General features: G+C 46.8%; 1 protein-coding gene across 1 annotated transcript in view; it reads right to left on the minus strand.

Annotated features, from left to right (window-relative positions):
* The window catches only part of IFT81 (intraflagellar transport 81), a 1,024,548-nt gene that overhangs the window by 789,534 nt on the left and 209,342 nt on the right, over positions 1-25,672 (minus strand). The window contains exon 4 of the mRNA XM_078667498.1: positions 1,574-1,754. Within this exon, the coding sequence (XP_078523624.1) occupies positions 1,574-1,754 (181 nt within the window). The remainder of the gene's footprint in view (positions 1-1,573; positions 1,755-25,672) is intronic.

Below are 25,672 nucleotides of genomic sequence, written 5' to 3' on the forward strand. Positions count from 1 at the left end.
TTGCTAGTGGAGAAGTTAAGGCATGACGTCATGCCAGGTGAGCGCTGTTGGGGAAGGGAAATCCTTTAAAGAGAGTCGTTTTCTCTCTGGATTTCCCTTCTCTTTTTTGCAACACAGGAGCAGCAACATTGTCGTGGTGTCACCAGGGCTTTAACTGGAAGCTTTTTCAATATTATATACAACACGCCATAGTTGCTGCTTATTTATCTTTTGCATCTAACGACCATTGATAAAGCCAATAGTTCTGGCTTGTTGAAGGTATGATGTTACTTGTATCATATATCTGTAGGCAATGACAGAAACAGCAAAATACAAGTCGGGCAGCACACTATGCTAAGCACAAATGTTTAGCTTATATGTATTAGGCCCCGCCCTTAATTACATTGGCCACGCCCCTTTGAGAGACCCCCCCCCCCGTTTTTTCATCCCACTTAAAGCCCTGCAGTAATCTTTCCTACAAGTGCATTGACCATCTGAGCGGTTTTACCAGCTTTTATCTTGTGACTTGCTGGATGCACAGCGAACTCTGTAGCAGATAACCTACCCCATTAAGCTACCTTAAAATGCTTGCAGTTTGTGGTCTATTAAATAAGCCAGAACAGTATCACCAACCACTTCCTTGTAGTCCGTTTCTTCGAGAGGACAGCATGTGAGGATAATACCCACGGATTTTGAGTTTTATACTACAATTCATAAGTCTGCCTGTTAAAACTCTGGCCCCCCTTGAACCCACTGCTTTTCTGCAGCAACTCAATTTGCGGGTTGCCAGATTACCTTTTGTGCCAGTGCAGCGCTCACTAAAAGTTTTTACTTTCGGTCCCTTCCTAGCATCACAGCAGATTCTAAGTAATAGACAATGTGTCAATATCACAAGAAGGGAGATGTGTGTGTGTGTGTAAACCCAAAGTATAAAACCTAACCGCAAAGCGTGAGAAGAAAAATCCTACTGCTTCAGCTCACTACTTAAGAGTAAGTTACAACCCCTGCTGTCAGTGCCAGGATTAGCTGCGCGCACTTTTTACTACTCCTAAACTTAACTCGAACTTACAACCCGACGCTTAACACACAGATACACCCCCGGCACCCCATAGAATGAAGTCGATGACGCGGCCACGAGTGAGTGAAAGCTCTCGTTAATATCCTTTGTACGCGGCTGCATGATGTCAGCCTCTCTGCCCCTGCCCGCCTCATCTGAAGTGCCTCACTTCCATACATGGGCAGCTAGATAAACAAAAATACAGCCAGAGTGTCGGGGGTGGGGGCCTGTGGAAAGGAGCAAGGGTCAAAGTCTGATCATCCGTGTTCGGCTGGCCAGGGCTGGGTTGTGTGACCGAAAGCCTCAGCCTGTCAGCACCGAGGCACGTCACTGCTACTTTCTAGGGATGTTCATTTCTCCAAGAAGAGGTTAACGCATTTCTAAAATGCACTTTAGGCAAATTAACTTACGCCTATCGAATGCTCTAATCTGATTTTACGGACAAGAAGAACTATCTAATAAAAGCACTGGCAGGACTAAAAGGAGGTGTATCTTACAATATAAAATGCGATAGAAATCCATGCAAGTGCATAATACCTGCTTGCTTGTGTCAGCCACAACATCGTCTTGAAGGAACTCAGCGGGGACCTCCAGTTTGACGAGAAACCGTGCCAGGTACGCTCTCTTTTTCAGTTCATTGGTCCGCTGAAGCAGCCAGTGCAGCACTGGGTGAATGACAGGCTTACTCCCGACAACCAGGCCCTGGCGAAACGTACTCCTGCAGGGGTGGAAACAAACGAGACTGCTGACATTCAACATTGTTCATTTTGGCTTTCAAACATTGGATCTATTTTCAGCCAGCTTTCAAATGTCTGAAACAAACCATGGACACGGTCAATGAAATTCTGCGCTGGGGCAAAAGAACGGGGCAAATGTATCTGCACCATTTTTGCCGCGTGTGTAACACAGACTGGAGCAAACAGATGTGGCTCCGGTGTAGATCGCGGAAGCGTTTGCACCGCGGCAATACTGGATAAAGGCATCGTAAAGCTATGTGCAACACATGTTTGGCCTAATAAAAGACTGCAATAGTCAAAGATTTTAAGAAAGAATTTCATGCCATTAACACAGCCCGTTTTAAGACAAACTTTAAACGGTGAAGCCACCAGCTATCAAACAGCGCACTCTGCTGGCACATCTTGGACACAGCATCAGTTCTTACATCAAATAGGCACAGAGAAAATGTAAAAGGCAACTAACTATTCTATTGTATCACTACTGCAGTTATATAGCGCTTACTACTCTTGACGGGGAGTTGAATGAAGCGCTTTACAGTGAGCAGCACATTATTCGCAACTCAAGGTTAGTGGTTAATCCAGTGATTATTGTTTGCTATTGGGATTAGTCATGTGCTGTCCAGGAAAAGAATAACATTTTATCAATTTAGTCCAGATTCTCAGTGCTAGATTACATTAATAGGAGTTAGGTGTGATAATTAGTGGTGGCTTTGTGGGTTCATACAAATGGTAGGCGAGTTGAATATATAGGTTGATGGAGTTTAGTTACTGGTAGTCGGTGATCATTTGTAAAATGCCAGGGCCCAAAGCTCTGTTCAGAAGCCCACGGCTGGCGCTATTATGTGTCAGTGCACAGGATACCAACCAAGGCTGCGTAGTTTGCAATGGACTTTGTGCCTCTTTAACTGACAACCCTTTCCCTTTCTCTCACTCTCACAAGTATGTACTTTCTCTCTATGTTACAGTTTTCTATCTTTCTCCTTATTCCCCTTTGTGTGTTTTTCCCCTCTTGCTCTAGTGAAATGTCAGATGAGGAAAAATAAGAATCGGTTTAAAAAATGAGTGTGATTGGGACCCACCGGCTCAAATTAAGCAGTATTGGTAGGTTGCAGTGATGGGGATTTTAAAGAAGAAGTTGTGGTCTTTGAAGTGTGGGGTCAGTCATATGCAGAAGTACAATAATTGAGATTACAGTAGACAGACATGTGACTGAGAGAAGGCTATACTCCGAAAGAGAAGGTATACAGATGATGAAAATTAGGGAGAAGCTCACTGAAGAAAGAAAGAGGGCGACTTCAATCAATATAAATTATATTCGTTTTATGAAATACAAACCATAAAAGTGGTACAATCCATAATAAGTTCATCACATTTAAATCATCCTTAATAAAATCACATTAAAAGACAATCAAAGTAGATACCAAATAAAAAACCTCAATGAAATTAAAGGAAAATAGAAACTGTCCGGCCCTTCCCAGAGGTTAAATCACAGCCGTTTCTCAGTCTGATAGCAATTTTTAAAAAGCTGAGAACGTCAAAAAGAATGTCTCCCGGAAGCATTCGCAGATATATCAGATGGGGTCAGGCCTGGATACATTTGGGCCTTTTCAGTACTGGAAGGATACATTGTTTCCTAGGTGCACTGTCAAAACTACAAAACATGGTCAAATGTAATGTGTCCTGCGGAGATTTACTATTTCAGCCGCAGGATGGAAGATTGGCACACATATTTCCCCCACGAGGGTAGGCTAAAAGAAAAGGCAGTAGGTCCAGCCGGAACCTGGTTAATAGAAAGCCATTGTACCTACTTTTAACACACAATATGCAAGGGTCGGTAGAGGGCACTGTTTTTAGGATGACAAAGTCGAACACTAGGCTTCATAAGGGCTCTCTCCTCACTATCCAGCTGCCTCCTTCTAAAGAAATGTTCTTTCACCCGGTTAAAATCCTGTTTGCCAATCCTTTCAGGGTTCCTAAAGAGATCTCCCCATCCAAAATTAAAAAAACAGTCCCTTCTATATTTAAGCCAGGGGGTGTTAAGGGAGTGATCAGGGATAGACAATCTTTTATATTATCTTTACTCAATTGGATCCTAGGCATAGTCCAAATATTTATTCAGAGGGAGAGAGGACGGAAGGCAATAATGTCTGTTAAGTAGGCCATTCCCTTTTTTTCGTGCACTGAGAAGGTTGGTGTACTTTGCAGAAGATACAGAAAGTGTTTCAGAAAAGCATTTTCTACAATTTGCAACTCTTCCGGCATAATATATCCTCAGATATCGCTCTCGTAAACTGTCGTGGATATGCACTTGGCCGTGTAAATCTGTAAAAGAGCTCCTGTGGGTCTGCTGCCCAGCCATGTGACAAAATTAAATACGGCACCATTTGCCCTAACCAGGGGGAGCCAATTCAGGGCAGAATCAAACAATATGCCCAGGCAAGAAAATGCTCTGGTCTTAGGCACTGGGAAGGGCGTGACTTTAAAAGGGATTGATTTGGTAGATGGTGGCCCTACAACCATCACAAAAGATTTTTTGTCATTCACCGACAAATCCAACACCTCGATGAAATGAACAAAAGAGTTTAATAAAGTCTGCAGACCCTCTGGCGGTTCTGGCCATAAGGACCACATTATCTGCATATAATAAGACCGGCAAACGCCAGGGCCCCACCTGTGGACAATCTACTTTTGAGTTGGATAAAACCAGCTCCAAGATGTTAACATATAGGTTAAAGAGGAACTGGGCCAAGATACTGCCTTCCAGAACACTCCTCTGTAATCGAAAATGGCGGGTGACCTTTACATTTTTAGACTATCGAACTGCTGCCTTTATATCCCTATGAAGGTCCCTCAAACATAAAACAGTGTCCCGATCTACCCCCATTGATAACATAATCTGCCATAGTTTGGTTCTATTTACTAGGTCAAATGCAAATGATAGGTCCATAAAAGCCAGGTGGATGGAACCGGGCCATGCAATGGTGTATTTACTGAACACTAAATACAGGTTCAAACACTGGTCCACAGTTGACCTCCCGTGTGGAAACCGACTGTGATTATGATAGAACGTTATCAGCCCCGGCCCATTTAGAAAACCTAATCAAGATGATATGCCCCAACACCTTGTCCACTGCATCCAGCAATGAAATAGACAATGTAACAAGAGGTGCTATCCCTATCGCCCTTTTTTAAAACAGGTACTATGATTGACTTAGCCCATGACTCGGGTGGCCTGCCTCTCCAGCTGTGTTAATCAAGGGTGTCAGGACTGGGATCCAAACATCCACATCGTGTACGCAGAGGTCAGGAGGGATTCAATCAGGATCCAGGGCCTTGTTCTTAAATACCCCCAATACACCTTTCCTCACCTGCTCAAGAGAGAAATATAGAGAGACTTTCCCTTCTATAGGCCTGTATCCCTCTTGATGCAGTGGGTGGGAGGTTATAGTTTCCCATCTGTCTTCAGTTAATTAGAACGACTCCTCAGAGTACTAGCCTCCTCCTTTATAATGTTCTTGCGTATAGTCAATTCTTATTTATAGAAGCTTCAACTAGTCCTAACTAATGAGGGACCCTTAGGTTTGGCCCTCAATGCTCTCTTAAAGGTTCTCTATGCCTGAGAACAGCTTGAGTTGAACCACTTCAGCAACATCCCCTGATGCCACGGTGCTGGTACCCACAATAATTTTGAGATGGTGATCGAGATCTCGGAGAAGTCTCTAGGATGTTCGCGGTGTTGTTCTGCGGAGCGGTGCAGATATCAAACGCTTTCATGCACCTAGTATACAATGAATTGTAACAAGAATCTGGGATTATTCGAGACCACTTAAGTCTCCTTCCTCCCTCAACGGCCCTGTGACTCCCACTTATTCCCACCTTGAGGGATTTGGCCAGCGGGGACCAACAAATCTGTGGCACATACCAGATTGTGATCACTAAAAAAGGACTTGAGGAGATTAAAAATTCAGAAATAAAACGGAAGAAGGGTGCGGAAACAAAGATAAAGTCAATAAATGACTACCTGTGGAAGTGGGATAGATGTTCTTCATCAAGAGAAGCAACTTACACATGGCTGAAACTAAATCAAACTCATTTAAAATATCGATTAAGGCTTGTCCCCTGTAAGGTGTGATTCACAGGCATACCTGTTAAAAGAAAACAATCTGGCGCTTGCACTCCCTCCTCCCTTGCTTCCCCTTATACATGAACATAAAGTCGCAAGTAATCATGTTTGCGCTAGACACGTTGAGACCTTACATCTTTCTTAAGTATGAACCCAATACTTATATGTTAACAAAACTCCATGGACATGGATGTAGCATTACAAAAGTCCAACAGGAGCAAATTACTCGACCATCTGGAAAATAAGAGAGCTTGCATGGTGAGGGCTTCCATAGATAAAACATTAAAACTACACCAGAGTGCTAAGGATACATGATTATCAAGCCCCCATTGGTCTGCCTGCTTATGCGGGAGTTGCGGGTAGAAAAAAGGTTTTGTAACCCTCCAAGAAGAAACAGTTGGTGGTGGCCCATGTCTCCTGGAGACAAATCACATCGAACCCTTTTGCTATAACTCAGCCACTTCAGGTCACTAAACTTGCCAGCAAGACCAGCAATGTTCCAACTGATGAATTTGCACTCTTTGCACTCTGCCAGAAAGTATAGGCACACGTGGGCTCAAAGATTGGGATGCAGTCTGGACCACATCAGAAGGATTAGTCCCAACGAGTCAATCATAACCAACCAGATATGATAAGAGGGCAAAACTATTTTACAGAGCTAAATCTGAGGCAGCCTCATACCAAAAACCATGGGCCAAGTCCACAAGTTCCAGGGTTATCAGATGGCTAAGTTGTAGCGAATAAGCCGATGGCTTATATAAGAACCCAAGGTGAATAGCCACGATGGTGGAAGTAGGACACCTGTTGGATGCTAGAACTCTCTTTGCTACATGGGGGCTATTCAAATTAATGATGATACAATCCCCCACTCGATTTTTCTGGGCCCTGCCAATCCAGATCACTCTTCGAAACATGTTGTGTCTTGCCTTCTGGGTCCCCAAGGTGGTGTTTAAATTCAACCAATGAAGAACCTTGTTTTTAAGTTTATCAAAATTGTCTATGATGCCTGATGAAAGTGTGGGGACATGCCCCAGCACTACCACATAAGGAGGTATATTGGGGAGGGAGGTTGAGGATAACTGGTCTGGAACTAGGAGAACATGAGATACCATTTCGCAACCTGTTGTCTTCTCATTCAAGCGTTCCAGCTGGCACCCTCTTTAATGCTTGCTACTCCCACCACAAAACGCACCAGCGCTGGAGGGTGGGGGAGCAGTATTTGGCTTCGTTGTCTGGGTGGGAGAACTTGAGATGACCCTGCTATTTCGAGGTCTCAACACCTCTGCTTCCCTTACCAGGCATGTAGATAGCAGAGCTTGACTGAGGCGGGTGTCCCTAGGGAGGGGTGATTATGAGCTTAAGCTTCCACATCACATACAGGCTGGAGCTGACTTTGATTAAATAGCACCTTTTCAATTGCTGCTAATCGGTGACTTCTGGTGTGCAGTTTGGTCTCCAGTGCAGTCATTAAGGATTCGCGTAATTAATCCAACAAAACTACCAGATCAGACTTTGCCATGTTAGGGGTGATGGTGCTAGTTTCAGTAAGTCACCAGTGACCCTAGGGCACTTGGATTTACTCCAAATTGTCGCCCTCTTTCTTTTGCCTCCCGCTTTAGTTGCCTCCTGCACTCCAACCTGATCTTGCGAGTGAGAGCACATCTCCACCAAAGGTGCTGGTGTAATATATTCCCATGCGTAATCAAGAGAGAGAGGTAGGACCAGAAAGCTAGTCCATGTCCCCGGTTAATATATGATTAAATCAAAAAGAGACTAGCTCAAGTTACTTAAGGGGAGGGGGAAGACTCTGGTATGTTTTGTCACGGAGTGTGAACACCCAGCAGGTGTGTTCAAAAAGCCCTCACCCACCAACCTAGTTGGTGGCATGCTTCATCATCGGGCCCACCCAGTGGCACCTAGCGTGCCCCGGGTGTGCTTCAACGCCTGACTACAGCGGAGCTGGTATATTGCTGAGTGTGCGGTGAAGATAGTTAAGGAAGTGATGTTAAAACGGCTGGACGGTGGTCCCAGTACCCGAAGGTAAAATTAGACTTTAATACCTGGGCCTCCGTCAGCGGTTAAAAATAAGGCAAGGGGATGTAAGGGGCGAGTTACGACCTCTCACATCCAATGGGTCAACATGTTTCAGCCAGTGCCTTATGACTAGACTGGCTTTCTTCAGGACCTAAAATAAGTGAGTGCAAATTACCTAATGGGGGTGTAGGGGAGACTATGTGTCTACACGCCCTAAAGTGTATCTACGTGTGAGAGGGGGATTCCCTTCTCAAGACCACCTGTACACATAACATGAATGGACAAAACAAAACACACAGGGAGAAGGTAGAGTCATTAGGATGTACAGTTTTACGCACATCTGATGCCGTCACTATAGCGAGTGCTGGTGGGCTATAGGCGGCTATGGTGTGATGGTATTGGTGGTACCATCACAGTGGGAATCGCACTGATAACTCGAGAGTGAGGTGATTTAAGAGACGGAGAAAAACAGGGTGCATTAGTGAAATGCGGCGCAAGGAGGGATTCTTACGCAAGTTTTTGCTCAGTCTGACCTCAAGGTTGGGAGGTGGCAAAGGCTTGACCCTGGGGGGACAAACATTTACCATGCTGATTAGGGAGACCTGTTAGGAAAGAAAATAGCGCTTACCAGGAGTCGTGGTGGTGGTTTCTCATACTCACAGTAATTCTGGGTTGAGCCTGCTCTGGACCTGTAGTGCCTCCTTCGCATACCGGTGGGGAATGAGTGTTTTCCCAGGTCTTAAGTAGTCTTATTAATTGGTCTAATTAAGTGCACCTGTGATGTGGAGGGCAATGGTGAAAAGACTCACAAGCCTGAGTCATGCTGCCTGTAGTAAGTATGGGCGCCTTAGGTGCGCGCGCGCTCTAGCGTCCTGTCGCGCTGGGAGGCATCGTTATGGGCCACTGAGGAGTCACCCAGGCGCTCGCGTCTATAATTAGCGCATGCGCAATAGGTCCGAGTGCATGCTCATCCGGGGAACAGCCTGGATGGTAGTGTGAGTTGTTCGCGCATGCGCATTGTGACCGGGCTGGTCTGCGCATGTGCGGCGTATGACGGGTGATCGCCCGCGCATGCGCGGTGTGTTGTTCATCGGGCACACTTGATTTTGTCCATTGAGTGGACATGGGGCATGCAAGTTATTGCGTTTCGTCCATTGAGTGGACGTGGGGCCTATAAAAACATTCAAACAAATGCATTATGATTCAATGGGGGACAATCTTTGGCAATTTCAAGGAATAGACTGCTTGGAGGACGTAGTCTTTCCAGTGGTACTGTGCCCAATCATATATAGTTTGATGATGGGGGTAGGGTGATCACTGGCGGGTCAGGGAATTCCACGGGATGGCATTATTCAATCCCTGGGTGGATGTGGAAAGGCGGTAGATCCACCGTTGTTCTGCCTGCAGTAGTTTTTGGTCATTGTCCACAGCGCCTGAGGTGATCTGCTCTATCACCGTCCATGATAGGTCATTTGGTGTGTGGCCTTCGGTGATGAAATGGTTGGTCATTTTGCTTATGTTCTTTTTGCATCTAATGGTACTGCGGTGTTCGGTTATGCGGGTTTTTATTTTTCGTGTGGTCATCCCAATGTACCGGAGTCCACATCTACATGTAATTAAGTAGATGACGTTGCGGGAGTTGCAGTTAGTGTGGCTACGCTGGGTCCACACCTTGTTTGGTTCCAAATCCAAGGTTTTGGTGTGAGAGGTGAGGTGGCACACGCTGCAGTCATTGCACGGATAGTGCCCGCTGACATTGGGGAGGCCCCATATGTTGCGGAGGGTGTTGGTGGCAGGTGAGGGTGGTGGTCTGGGACGGGTATTGACAAGGCGGTCTTTTAGATTGGAGTTTCGCTTGTATGCGAATCTTGGAAGGTCCCATTTCCTCTGTCCTGAAGTGATGATTTTCCAATGTTTTTTTATGATTTTCGACACCTCATTGGATGCTGTGTTATAGGTCGTTACGCAGGTGATGGGTGGGTTGTCTTGGACTTTGGTGACAGTCTCAAGGAGGGCCTCCCGATTTTGGTTTCTTGCTCTTTTCTGTGTTTTGTTGATGATTGGTCTTGGATAGCCCCGTTGTGACAACTTGTTGGTCAATTCCATCGCCTGTTTTTTATAGTCAGAGATGTTCGTGCAGTTCCTGCGTATACGCAAGAACTGTCCATAGGGCAGGTTCTCTCTGAGGGGGCGTGGGTGGAAACTGGTAAAGTCAAGCAATGAGTTCCTTGCTGTTGGTTTATAGTACGTGGTAGTGGTCAGGGTGCCATCTTTGGCTCTGATATCCAAATCTAGAAAGGGGAGATGGCTGTTGCTGGCCGTGCTGGTGAACTTGAGGTAGGGGTCCCTGTTGTTAAGCCATGTCATGAATTTGTCCAGGTCGGAGTGGGAACCTTGCCAGACCACCAGAATATCATCTATATACCTGCGCCAACTCAGGATGTGGTTGATGTAGGGGTTGGTGTCTGTAGTTATATGGCACTCTTCAAAGTGGTGGACGTATAGTCCAGCCACGCTTGGAGCGAAGACACTGCCCATCGATGTCCCATTGGTCTGTAAGTAGAGAGTGCCGTCGTACTCAAAGAAGTTTTCTTTGAGTGCCAAGGTTGCGCATGACAGTATAAAGGCTCTTGGCGTGTGGTGTTCCCAGTTAGTAGCCATAAGGATGTCATGGAGTACTTTGAGAGTGGCATCTTGTGGGAGGCTGGTGTAGAGGCTCTCCACGTCTAGACCCACCAACAGTTGCGTGGTAGGGTTGAATTCTTTGTTGTTGAGGACTTGTAAGAGGTGCTTGGTGTCCTTGATGTATGTCGGGGTCGACTGTACCAGGGGGTTTAAGAAAAAGTCGCAGTAGCGTGACAGTGGTTCCAATAGGGAGTTGATTCCTGATACTATGGGTCTTCCAGGAGGGGGAGTGACCCCCTTGTGAACTTTAGGCACAGTGTAGAAATATGGGGTTCTGGTGTTCTGTGGGCATAGGTAATCTGCTTCCTGTTTGGATATGTGCTCAGCATCCGCTGCCCTTTTGACCAGTGCGTGGATCGTGGTCCTCAGTTCATTAGTGGGGTCTTGTTCCAGTCGGCGATAGTTCCTGTTGTCGCTCAGTAATCTACGGCACTCAGTGTCATAGTCCTGCTTGTTTTGGAGGACGATGCCTCCTCCTTTGTCCGCCGGTTTGATAACGATCAGGGGGTTGTCTTGCAACCGTTGTAGAACCCACCTATCCTCCCAAGATAGGTTGTTAAAATGGTTGGTAGGTTTTAATCTCTCAATATCGTTGTACACGGCCTGTTCAAATGTCGTGATTTCGGGGGGAATGGCAGAGGGAGGTGGTACAAACGTGGATTTTGGTCGCAGACCAGTGATATTGGGATTGTCGTGGACTGGTTCTATTTCTGGGATTGGTTTCTCGAAGAACGACTTCAGTTTCAGTTTCCGGAAGAATTGCGCCAGTTCCACATGTAATTTGAACTTGTCGAGTCTTGTTGTCGGAACAAATGATAAGCCCTTCTCAAGTACCGACTGTTCTTTGGGGGTCAGGGGTGTGCTAGACAAGTTGAAAACCAATGAGTGTTGTTGTTCTTGAGGAATCATTGTTTGCTGGTTCCCGCTGTGCCCTCTTTCGCCTTCTGGCGTGTATTCGCGCTGACTGGGTTCTCCTCTCCGCCCCAGTGTACTTGTAGTTGTTGTGGGTTTGCTCTTCTTCTTCCCCGTGTTCTTCTGCCCTGTCCTAAAAAAGGAATGTGTTGTCCCTGGTGGCCTGTAAATAAGGGCATGGGTCCAGGAGGGTACATGGGCGGGAAGCCAAAGTAGGGGTTTTGCATCGGGCCGTAGTTGGGTGGGAAACCGTGGAATTGTCCAGGTTGACCTCCTTGCCAGTTGTTCTGCCAACGCTGTCCACGTCTGCCGCGTCCTCCTCGTCTCGCCGAGCCAGTGCTGGAATCACTGGACACGGAGCTGTCATCTCCGGAGGTGTTTGACATACTGGTGTTTTTGTTCTGAGGGGTGTAGTCATCCTCTGAATATGGGTAGACTTTGGCGTAATTGAATTTCTTCAAATCCTTGTCGAATTTCTTTATTTTAGCCTGAGTCAGATATTCTTTATATTCATTTATGTCTTTATTCTGGTCCTCCAATTTCTTTTTGTAGGCGGTTATTGTGGCTTTAAAGTGACTTTCTGTTGCTTGGATTTCTATCAGAAAGGCTTCTGAAAGGCGTTTTGCGCGAACAACTCACACTACCATCCAGGCTGTTCCCCGGATGAGCATGCACTCGGACCTATTGCGCATGCGCTAATTATAGACGCGAGCGCCTGGGTGACTCCTCAGTGGCCCATAACGATGCCTCCCAGCGCGACAGGACGCTAGAGCGCGCGCGCACCTAAGGCGCCCATACTTACTACAGGCAGCATGACTCAGGCTTGTGAGTCTTTTCACCATTGCCCTCCACATCACAGGTGCACTTAATTAGACCAATTAATAAGACTACTTAAGACCTGGGAAAACACTCATTCCCCACCGGTATGCGAAGGAGGCACTACAGGTCCAGAGCAGGCTCAACCCAGAATTACTGTGAGTATGAGAAACCACCACCACGACTCCTGGTAAGCGCTATTTTCTTTCCTAACAGGTCTCCCTAATCAGCATGGTAAATGTTTGTCCCCCCAGGGTCAAGCCTTTGCCACCTCCCAACCTTGAGGTCAGACTGAGCAAAAACTTGCGTAAGAATCCCTCCTTGCGCCGCATTTCACTAATGCACCCTGTTTTTCTCCGTCTCTTAAATCACCTCACTCTCGAGTTATCAGTGCGATTCCCACTGTGATGGTACCACCAATACCATCACACCATAGCCGCCTATAGCCCACCAGCACTCGCTATAGTGACGGCATCAGATGTGCGTAAAACTGTACATCCTAATGACTCTACCTTCTCCCTGTGTGTTTTGTTTTGTCCATTCATGTTATGTGTACAGGTGGTCTTGAGAAGGGAATCCCCCTCTCACACGTAGATACACTTTAGGGCGTGTAGACACATAGTCTCCCCTACACCCCCATTAGGTAATTTGCACTCACTTATTTTAGGTCCTGAAGAAAGCCAGTCTAGTCATAAGGCACTGGCTGAAACATGTTGACCCATTGGATGTGAGAGGTCGTAACTCGCCCCTTACATCCCCTTGCCTTATTTTTAACCGCTGACGGAGGCCCAGGTATTAAAGTCTAATTTTACCTTCGGGTACTGGGACCACCGTCCAGCCGTTCTAACATCACTTCCTTAACTATCTTCACCGCACACTCAGCAATATACCAGCTCCGCTGTAGTCAGGCGTTGAAGCACACCCGGGGCACGCTAGGTGCCACTGGGTGGGCCCGATGATGAAGCATGCCACCAACTAGGTTGGTGGGTGAGGGCTTTTTGAACACACCTGCTGGGTGTTCACACTCCGTGACAAAACATACCAGAGTCTTCCCCCTCCCCTTAAGTAACTTGAGCTAGTCTCTTTTTGATTTAATCATATATTAACCGGGGACATGGACTAGCTTTCTGGTCCTACCTCTCTCTCTTGATTACGCATCACACGGCAGCGCGCAGCTGCGAGAGTCACCCTTACACCATGGCAGAAAACCATGGATTGACATACCATGAAAGCGATGTGGCCGACATACTATCCGACCCATCGTTCCAAGCTGACTTTAACATCTCCAGCACCATCGCACAAACCACTGATTGGGACAGCCTTACGGAAAAGAAGCGCAACAGGATACGCACTATCCTTCACGGGACAATCTTAACACAATACCTCAGAACTAATACTGCACCAAGAGGACTCCTAGTAACCAATGCCCCCAGGATCTTCCTAGATGACGCTACCTTCAGGAAGGACTGGGCCCAGATCGCCTGGCACTGCACCAGGGACTGGATGATCCTTATCATCAAGACAGCAAAACGCCTTTCAGAAGCCTTTCTGATAGAAATCCAAGCAACAGAAAGTCACTTTAAAGCCACAATAACCGCCTACAAAAAGAAATTGGAGGACCAGAATAAAGACATAAATGAATATAAAGAATATCTGACTCAGGCTAAAATAAAGAAATTCGACAAGGATTTGAAGAAATTCAATTACGCCAAAGTCTACCCATATTCAGAGGATGACTACACCCCTCAGAACAAAAACACCAGTATGTCAAACACCTCCGGAGATGACAGCTCCGTGTCCAGTGATTCCAGCACTGGCTCGGCGAGACGAGGAGGACGCGGCAGACGTGGACAGCGTTGGCAGAACAACTGGCAAGGAGGTCAACCTGGACAATTCCACGGTTTCCCACCCAACTACGGCCCGATGCAAAACCCCTACTTTGGCTTCCCGCCCATGTACCCTCCTGGACCCATGCCCTTATTTACAGGCCACCAGGGACAACACATTCCTTTTTTAGGACAGGGCAGAAGAACACGGGGAAGAAGAAGAGCAAACCCACAACAACTACAAGTACACTGGGACGGAGAGGAGAACCCAGTCAGCGCGAATACACGCCAGAAGGCGAAAGAGGGCACAGCGGGAACCAGCAAACAATGATTCCTCAAGAACAACAACACTCATTGGTTTTCAACTTGTCTAGCACACCCCTGACCCCCAAAGAACAGTCGGTACTTGAGAAGGGCTTATCATTTGTTCCGACAACAAGACTCGACAAGTTCAAATTACATGTGGAACTGGCGCAATTCTTCCGGAAACTGAAACTGAAGTCGTTCTTCGAGAAACCAATCCCAGAAATAGAACCAGTCCACGACAATCCCAATATCACTGGTCTGCGACCAAAATCCACGTTTGTACCACCTCCCTCTGCCATTCCCCCCGAAATCACGACATTTGAACAGGCCGTGTACAACGATATTGAGAGATTAAAACCTACCAACCATTTTAACAACCTATCTTGGGAGGATAGGAGGGTTCTACAACGGTTGCAAGACAACCCCCTGATCGTTATCAAACCGGCGGACAAAGGAGGAGGCATCGTCCTCCAAAACAAGCAGGACTATGACACTGAGTGCCGTAGATTACTGAGCGACAACAGGAACTATCGCCGACTGGAACAAGACCCCACTAATGAACTGAGGACCACGATCCACGCACTGGTCAAAAGGGCAGCGGATGCTGAGCACATATCCAAACAGGAAGCAGATTACCTATGCCCACAGAACACCAGAACCCCATATTTCTACACTGTGCCTAAAGTTCACAAGGGGGTCACTCCCCCTCCTGGAAGACCCATAGTATCAGGGATCAACTCCCTATTGGAACCACTGTCACGCTACTGCGACTTTTTCTTAAACCCCCTGGTACAGTCGACCCCGACATACATCAAGGACACCAAGCACCTCTTACAAGTCCTCAACAACAAAGAATTCAACCCTACCACGCAACTGTTGGTGGGTCTAGACGTGGAGAGCCTCTACACCAGCCTCCCACAAGATGCCACTCTCAAAGTACTCCATGACATCCTTATGGCTACTAACTGGGAACACCACACGCCAAGAGCCTTTATACTGTCATGCGCAACCTTGGCACTCAAAGAAAACTTCTTTGAGTACGACGGCACTCTCTACTTACAGACCAACGGGACATCGATGGGCAGTGTCTTCGCTCCAAGCGTGGCTGGACTATACGTCCACCACTTTGAAGAGTGCCATATAACTACAGACACCAACCCCTACATCAACCACATCCTGAGTTGGCGCAGGTATATAGATGATATTCTGGTGGTCTGGCAAGGTTCCCACTCCGACCTGGACAAATTCATGACATGGCTTAACAACAGGGACCCCTACCTCAAGTTCACCAGCACGGCCAGCAACAGCCATCTCCCCTTTCTAGATTTGGATATCAGAGCCAAAGATGGCACCCTGACCACTACCACGTACTATAAACCAACAGCAAGGAACTCATTGCTTGACTTTACCAGTTTCCACCCACGCCCCCTCAGAGAGAACCTGCCCTATGGACAGTTCTTGCGTATACGCAGGAACTGCACGAACATCTCTGACTATAAAAAACAGGCGATGGAATTGACCAACAAGTTGTCACAACGGGGCTATCCAAGACCAATCATCAACAAAACACAGAAAAGAGCAAGAAACCAAAATCGGGAGGCCCTCCTTGAGACTGTCACCAAAGTCCAAGACAACCCACCCATCACCTGCGTAACGACCTATAACACAGCATCCAATGAGGTGTCGAAAATCATAAAAAAACATTGGAAAATCATCACTTCAGGACAGAGGAAATGGGACCTTCCAAGATTCGCATACAAGCGAAACTCCAATCTAAAAGACCGCCTTGTCAATACCCGTCCCAGACCACCACCCTCACCTGCCACCAACACCCTCCGCAACATATGGGGCCTCCCCAATGTCAGCGGGCACTATCCGTGCAATGACTGCAGCGTGTGCCACCTCACCTCTCACACCAAAACCTTGGATTTGGAACCAAACAAGGTGTGGACCCAGCGTAGCCACACTAACTGCAACTCCCGCAACGTCATCTACTTAATTACATGTAGATGTGGACTCCGGTACATTGGGATGACCACACGAAAAATAAAAACCCGCATAACCGAACACCGCAGTACCATTAGATGCAAAAAGAACATAAGCAAAATGACCAACCATTTCATCACCGAAGGCCACACACCAAATGACCTATCATGGACGGTGATAGAGCAGATCACCTCAGGCGCTGTGGACAATGACCAAAAACTACTGCAGGCAGAACAACGGTGGATCTACCGCTTTTCCACATCCACCCAGGGATTGAATGATGCCATCCCGTGGAATTCCCTGACCCGCCAGTGATCACCCTACCCCCATCATCAAACTATATATGATTGGGCACAGTACCACTGGAAAGACTACGTCCTCCAAGCAGTCTATTCCTTGAAATTGCCAAAGATTGTCCCCCATTGAATCATAATGCATTTGTTTGAATGTTTTTATAGGCCCCACGTCCACTCAATGGACGAAACGCAATAACTTGCATGCCCCATGTCCACTCAATGGACAAAATCAAGTGTGCCCGATGAACAACACACCGCGCATGCGCGGGCGATCACCCGTCATACGCCGCACATGCGCAGACCAGCCCGGTCACAATGCGAATGCGCGAACAACTCACACTACCATCCAGGCTGTTCCCCGGATGAGCATGCACTCGGACCTATTGCGCATGCGCTAATTATAGACGCGAGCGCCTGGGTGACTCCTCAGTGGCCCATAACGATGCCTCCCAGCGCGACAGGACGCTAGAGCGCGCGCGCACCTAAGGCGCCCATACTTACTACAGGCAGCATGACTCAGGCTTGTGAGTCTTTTCACCATTGCCCTCCACATCACAGGTGCACTTAATTAGACCAATTAATAAGACTACTTAAGACCTGGGAAAACACTCATTCCCCACCGGTATGCGAAGGAGGCACTACAGGTCCAGAGCAGGCTCAACCCAGAATTACTGTGAGTATGAGAAACCACCACCACGACTCCTGGTAAGCGCTATTTTCTTTCCTAACAGGTCTCCCTAATCAGCATGGTAAATGTTTGTCCCCCCAGGGTCAAGCCTTTGCCACCTCCCAACCTTGAGGTCAGACTGAGCAAAAACTTGCGTAAGAATCCCTCCTTGCGCCGCATTTCACTAATGCACCCTGTTTTTCTCCGTCTCTTAAATCACCTCACTCTCGAGTTATCAGTGCGATTCCCACTGTGATGGTACCACCAATACCATCACACCATAGCCGCCTATAGCCCACCAGCACTCGCTATAGTGACGGCATCAGATGTGCGTAAAACTGTACATCCTAATGACTCTACCTTCTCCCTGTGTGTTTTGTTTTGTCCATTCATGTTATGTGTACAGGTGGTCTTGAGAAGGGAATCCCCCTCTCACACGTAGATACACTTTAGGGCGTGTAGACACATAGTCTCCCCTACACCCCCATTAGGTAATTTGCACTCACTTATTTTAGGTCCTGAAGAAAGCCAGTCTAGTCATAAGGCACTGGCTGAAACATGTTGACCCATTGGATGTGAGAGGTCGTAACTCGCCCCTTACATCCCCTTGCCTTATTTTTAACCGCTGACGGAGGCCCAGGTATTAAAGTCTAATTTTACCTTCGGGTACTGGGACCACCGTCCAGCCGTTTTAACATCACTTCCTTAACTATCTTCACCGCACACTCAGCAATATACCAGCTCCGCTGTAGTCAGGCGTTGAAGCACACCCGGGGCACGCTAGGTGCCACTGGGTGGGCCCGATGATGAAGCATGCCACCAACTAGGTTGGTGGGTGAGGGCTTTTTGAACACACCTGCTGGGTGTTCACACTCCGTGACAAAACATACCAGAGTCTTCCCCCTCCCCTTAAGTAACTTGAGCTAGTCTCTTTTTGATTTAATCGTAATATATTCCCAACCACTGTCATGCACAAAGGGTGGTAAAGGCTAACCCCTCCTCTGAACGAGGGGGGGGCGAGTAATCGGGCACCTGAGAATAGACTGGGAAGAGGGGAGCGAGAGAGTCTGCGAGTAACCATCTCAATTTCCTTTTCAAGCACCTCTGCGGACGCTGCAAGAAGGCGTCCATGGTGGTGGTCATGTTTGAAGAGATCCACGGGTCAAGAGCAGGAGTCTTACGTTTTCCCATGGTACACAAAGGCTATCCTCTGGTCAGAAAGACCAACACAACACAGGGCTACTTGTGACCAGTCAAAAGGGACTTTGCTATGATGAGATGCACCGGTTAGGCTGACAACAGGAATTATCCCCTGGTCTAGATGTCAAGAAAATGATTAGGCCAATACCCAAAGCAGTGGGATAATACCCTGGAAGAGTGAAGGATAAGCCAGGGTGGCACACCCCAAGGTATAAAGACCCTAAAGAGAATATGGTGTGTCTCATACCGGAATCTGCAGACTCTGGTTTCCTCCAAGAATGTGGGCAAAACCCCACTTGTCACAGGAGATATAGGACCGACCGCTGAATGGAGAAACTGAGAGCCAAGAGGAGGGGCCCAGCCCAGCATCCTCTGGGTTGGGATGGGCGTGGATGGGTCCGACCTTGGCCCGGGCACGGGCGCGGCCCGCACGCATCCCACGCTGCGGGGTCTACGCAGCGCTATAAGCGTGAGAAGGCCACGCCTCACCCCAGCAGCTGTAACAGGTGCTTGGTCTGAGAGTCCCACCAGGGTGATACAGGCTTAAAAAGAAAGAGCAGGCAGCCCCAGCAAGATTGTTAAAATGGCAACTTAGTTACAACTTGTAACTCAAGGTCAATGTTTCATTCAGGGTTTTAGGAATACAGCAGGACACAGCTTTCTGAGATAGCATGCATTCTGGGGGTGTAACATTGTAAAAAAGAAACAATATTATGTAGGGTTCTCGATACAGGGCAGATTGTTTAAATGCGAGCCCGCGTGTGCAGATAATTTAAAAAATATGGGCCTGAGCCTTGTGTGAGTTAAGCATAGGGTAGCCTTTTAAACACAGTCTGGAATATACCAAGCTTGGTAGTGGGTTTCTATATAACAAGAGGTGAAGGTGACGCAGATTCCTTTGTTGGGAAACGTTTCATTTAATAATCTCCACTCACTATTCTGACATCATTGTGCTACAAGATTGTTTTGGTCACTAAAATGAGTTCTTTGGCACTGGCTGAGAGCATCCTGGAAACACACAGTCAGATCTGGGCTCTATTCGCCTAATCCTATTCCAGGTTGTTTCTCCAGCACAGCAGAGCAACTGCAGATACAAAAGGAACTTAGTGTTAACATACCAAGTGTACACTGGTCTATGGGGCCTGCATGGTACTTGAAGAAAGTTACTTATCTTCGGTAATGCCTTATCTGGTAGAGATAGGATCTAGTCGCAGATACCTTATCTTAGAATTCTCCCCAGGCACCAGACTGGATCCGAACTTTTTTGTACAGCAGTACCTCTGCGCGTTGGTAGAAGGCTATGAGCGACTCCGTAGCAACATTGTCTCCGGATGTGACGTCGATGGAGTCCATGTAGGCCCTCCCCTGACGCGCGCACGTCAGTTTCTTCTGTGACAAATTTTCACACAAACAACGCAGAGCCACTTATAGAAACAGCCTATGGAAACAGTGTGCCAAAAAAGAGACAGGCCTAAAGAAGGGAATCAGAATGCCAAGAAAGGAATCTTGTAGGTACCAGGACTAGAAGTTCGCAGCGTTAGGTGTATCAGATTGCCTCTTGTTTGCCTCCTGTTTGAAGCCCTCAACGTACCTTCGGGGCGGGATTGCGGATTGCGGACTGTGGAGCTTCGCCAGCAATACACTTGAGACCGGGAGCCAGCGTGTGGGAGACGCGCATAGAGACACAGGACTACGTCTCCCAGGGGTCACTCTGAGGCACACACCTGCAGCGGGGTTTGAGCGCCGCCCCCTACTGACGCTATATATTGTGGGCTGCTAACCGCTACACGGGAGCACGCGGGAGCATCCCGGGAGAAGCTCGGGACAAGGGCGGGACAGTCTGCGACAGTCCGCGACTGGCAGCGTCTGGTCTGGGCCAGGAACTCTGCTGGAAACCTGCTGTGAGACTCAAGACTCAAGGCCCATCTCGGACAACATTTGCTACAACTAGGTACTATTTTGTGTTTTAGCATAGTGCACCCAGAGGCACTCACTAACTTGCTACGGTTAACCATGCCACCCAAAAAACAATCACCAGCTAAAAACACTATGGAGAACTATCTCGTCCAAGTAGTGGCAAAAATAAACAGCGACAGAAGATCTTCGCTGGGCTTAGATGTACCTACTGAATTCCCTCCCCGGGACTTAGAGCTGGCTGATCCTTTTGACCAAGAAAATAGTGGGCTAACTCCTGATTTTCCCACCGATGCTGATATCGTGCAGCCCAGTGGTACAGTAGATGGTATAGAAGATAGCAGTGACAGTGAGGGTGAGGTTGTGATCGAGGCCACCCCTCCTGACCCAGTGCCTGCCCCGCGTACCACCAGGGGTGGAAAAAAGGATCTGCCGAAACGTGGGGGGCTTCGTTCAAGTAGGAAAAAAGTTGCTACTCCCCCTAGAAAAATAGTTGAGGAGGAGGAGGATGGGTCTAGCGACGAAGCTTGCGTGACTCTAACTAATACACAATTCAATAAGTTGTGGGGTATGTTGGATGCTAAAATTAGGGGCATCGTAAAGCCCTTGGTTGGTCGGATTGAAAAGTTAACTGCTGAGGTTAATAGATTGGGGGGTTTGCTGAGTAAAACTTTAGTGGAAGTAGAAAAACTACCTGAGGAAGTTGTGACTAGAGTAGAGTCCCTAAAGAGTAGCTCTAACCCTCAGGGTGGTATTGATGCCATCCCTTTGATAGCTCAGCCAATGGCCCCGCAGATAAACTCTAGCTGGAAGTGTGCAAGGGCTAGCAGCCCCATTACCTACACCTAATGCCACGAACCTTGGGAAAGGCTCATGTGAGCTTATTGTTGAGGCCTCTCCCCTCGTTCTTGTCTTAGCTAATGTTCCCCCACTGGCCCCTGGTCAAGAAGAAACCACCCCATCTTTACTGTATAAATCTTTATCCTGGCTAACCAATAACATGGTGATAACTCCTTGGGGGAAAGAACAACTATCAGAAGAGCTAGTGATGGCTAGAAGGGTTGAGTGGATTGGAAACAGGGCTAAAAGATTTAAGGGGGATTGTGTTGTTCTTAATTTTTCTAACGCTGAGGTGCTGTCAAATATTTTACCTAACTTACTACCTCCACAGAGAAGATCGACCACTATTGTCCCATTGACTTTGGATTTCTTCTACCCATGTAAAGGAAAAGGCCCCAATCCCTGTATGCTAAGGACAAAATGGAACGTGGTGCCTAGTAGGGGGAGTAATGCTCTTGTATTTAATGACTGGGGACTAAGTCTTGATAACAGGTTTTCTGCTCTTTCCAACTTGAACGAGTGTGATTGACTTTTTGCATGCTCAAAGTTTGCAACACAACCTCCATTTAATCCATGTGCTAGCAGGCCTATTGTGAATGACCGCCAGGTGGTTTGTGGTACAGCAAGGAAAGCTTGTGATTTAGTATCCGCTCCTCAGGGAGTGGTAAAGTCTGTTGTTTTGGGTAATGCATGCCAAGATAATGTCAAAATTCGAGGTGATGTTCCACCAACTAATCCTGTTACGATTTCAAAGCCAATAGGTGAATCACTGCCTGGGATGGGGAGCTTAATCTCCTGGAATGTGGCTGGGTTAAGCTCCAAGTTAGTATGTGGAAACTGGCTAGGCTTCATCAGCACATACGATCTTTGTATGTTCCAGGAGACCTGGGCTTGTGAACCTGTTTATGTTTTGGGATATCTAAATTTTTATGTACCAGCTATTAAGGGACCAAAAGGGCGACCTATGGGGGGACTCACTATTTGGGTTTGTCAGTCCCTTAAATTGTCAGTAAAGAGCTTGGCGACTAGCCAAAAAGATATCCAGTTAATCAGGATTACTAGTGATACCTCTGATGTTCTAGACATTTATAAAATATATGCTAGAGGCAGTAAGACTGGTAGATCTGATGTCCTCCTTGCTCTTTATAATCTCCTTGACACATATTCGCTTGGTCATAGGATTGTAATAGCTGGTGACCTGAACCGAACTTTTGAGCCTCTGGTCGCTGGTGAAGCTTTTCTAGGTGCTGAGGAGGATTTACAATGGGGCATCCCTATCTTAGAAACGAATCCAGTATTACGCTGGACAGAGGATATCTTAGGTCTGAATGCCATGTGTCTAGAACTAGGATTAAGAGCATTAAACGGCAGGACTATGTCAGACAAGACAGCCTCCATGACATTTGATAATGGGAGACACAAAAGTCGAATAGATTATGTGATCTGTAGCATGACTCTATGGTCGACTGTCTGTGACATGGAAGTTGTGGTAAGACCTGAAAGAGATCAAAACCCTCTATGTGTGGTGCATAAATGGTGGCTTACTGTTGATGATTTAATTTGCCCTAATGCTCTTGTTCCACCGCTGATTATTCCTGAAAACGATATGCGCAGGCTACGGTGGGCTAGCGTTATGACTGATCAGCAGGCTATTGGAAATATTAAAGAGGAAACAGATAAAGCTATCTCGGCCCTGGAGTCAGTTGCAGGTGTGTCTCCTGGCCTGGGTGCCGTGGCCAAAATTCACGATAACCTTTTTGGCAAAATTAAATGTCACTTTTTGAAACCGGCAAAAAACCATGGGTTCCGTGCATGCAAACCTGCTAAATGGTATAATATTGATTGCAGGTTGGCTCGAATTGCATTGGGACAGGCAATCAGGCTAAAGGGTGTAGAGGATATCCGCCTTGCTAGAAAGAACTACAAAGCCTGTATTGCGAAAGCCAAGAGAACCTGGGATGAGGCCCATTGGAGTAAATTGAAATATGCTAGTGATAGGAAAAATTCCCGGTTGTTTTGGAATATCGTTAAATGGGGTAGCGAAAGATCTGAGGAGCAACCTAATAATAATGTCCCACAGGATGACTGGGTGGAATTTTTTAGCTCCCAGTATGCTGCAAGTGCCCAGGTGGAAGTTGGGAATCGCCCTATACAGTCTTTAGCAGAGGATAATATATTCACACATAATGAAATTCTGTCTGCCCTCAAATCTGTACATAGTGGGCGTGCACCGGGCTTAGACGGCGTCCCCGCGGACGTTTTTCTAAATGACAAAGAGAGATGGTGTAAATATATTCATCTGCTTATCAATCATATCGCTAAAGGTGCTGACATTCCGGCATTATGGCGGGGGGCTGTGATTATACCTGTGTATAAAAAAGGTGATCGTGCTCAGCCAAGTAATTATCGACCAATAAGCTTGATCGACACTGTACAAAAAATAGTCGGCCGAGTGATTGTTAATAGATTGCTTGAATGGGCGGATGATAATAATATCCTATCACCGTTCCAGGCTGGCTTCCGAAGGGCAACCAGTACAGTGGACCAAGTTTTTCGCTTCCAATTGATCCAGTGGAGGACCGTGGTATTAGGAGGAGGCAGCCTTTACGCGGCTTTTGTAGATCTACGGGCTGCCTTCGACCTGGTGCCAAGGGCAAAATTGTGGCAGGTTCTGGAGGCTCTGGGGGTTCCCATGGTTCTGCTGACCGTGATTATGAGACTTCATGAATTAACCTACGCAAAAATTCAGTGGGGTGGTTATGGTAAGGACACTGCTGAATTTCCTGTTGAGCGCGGGGTTCGGCAAGGGTGTTCAATGGCCCCAACCTTGTTTACCTTATTTATTAACGGTATTGTCCCACGCATGTTATCCCAGTCAGTGGATGCTCCCTCTCTTGCAGGTGTAAAAGTTCCTATTTTAATGTTCGCGGATGACAGGTTAATTTTATCCAAAACCCCAAGTGGTTTACAACATGCACTGACCATCTTTGATACCTTTTGTGTGGATCACGGTTTGGAGGTGAATGTGTCTAAAACGAAGCTCATGATTTTTAACCCACATCGTAGCTTTAAGTCCAAAATTGTCATGAGTGGTCGTCCTCTTGATGTGGTAAAGTCATTCACCTACTTGGGGATTCATATAGCGGATAACAATAGGTGGTGTCATCACATTGATATAGCAACTCTACGTCATAAACAACTAGCTGGTGTTATCAATCTGGAACATAGGAAGTCTTTGACTAAACCAGTTAAACCAGCTCTGATGATTTATGAAGCTAAGGCAATCGGGTCTGCGTTATATGGGGCAGAGATGTGGGGGTATGAAAATCTGAGTGCGCTTCAAATATCCGAGAATACATTTTTGAGGTCAATTACTGGTACCCCGAATAGCACTCCATTACTGCCCTTGAGATACGATCTCGGCAGGAAGCAAATTGTGGACTTAGCCAGACTACGGCCAATCCTATACTGGCGTAGGCTCTGGACTACCCCCGAGCTTTCCCACTATGCGGAAGGCTTTACTGACGTTATTAAAGCAGACTGTTTCCATAAGATTACCTGGTTTAAATCGTTAAAATTGATGTTGTTTGAGCTCGGGTTAAGTGAGCTGTGGGATGACCCATCAGGAGCTTTATTTCCGTCCAAGTCAATCTTAAAGAATATGTTTTGGGAATATGTTGCTAATGTCAGCTTGCGTAATTCTAATAATGGGTCCATGTCTGTTAGTTTTCTGGAGGTCAAATTGTTTCCTGTATTTGAAATGTATTGGGATTTTATATCTAAACCCTTAGACAGGAAACTTCTATTCCAAATGAGAGCGGGTTCACTCCCTCTAAGAATACTAACAGCAAAATGGGGCCACGGAGGGTCCACTATCTGCCCTGCTTGTGGTTTAGGAAGAGAATCTCTCAGTCACTTTTTGTTTTCCTGCAAAGCTTACAGAGACCCTAGACGAGTCTGGCTGGCACCTATGTGCAGGAACCTTGGTACCACATGCAGTAGAGTTGTGTTGCGTATTTTATGTTCAACCTCCCTCACATGGATTATAATTGCCACTGCAAAATATCTTGGCTGGGCTTGGATAATTAGGCAGAGACTGCTAGTTATGTAACTATTCTCTGCCGATATTAGGCAGAGACTGCTAGTGAATTGACTATTCTTTGCCTATGTATTGTATTAGTGTCTCCACGAAATGTATATTAATGTTTTTAACTTATTGGTTACCCAAAAAAGTTTTTAACAAAGAACTTTTACACCTTCTTATTTGCTTATTAATATTGTGGTTTATCTTTGT

Source organism: Lissotriton helveticus, chromosome 11 (assembly GCF_964261635.1).
Source record: "Lissotriton helveticus chromosome 11, aLisHel1.1, whole genome shotgun sequence".
In the NCBI taxonomy this organism is placed as follows: Eukaryota; Metazoa; Chordata; class Amphibia; order Caudata; family Salamandridae; genus Lissotriton; species Lissotriton helveticus.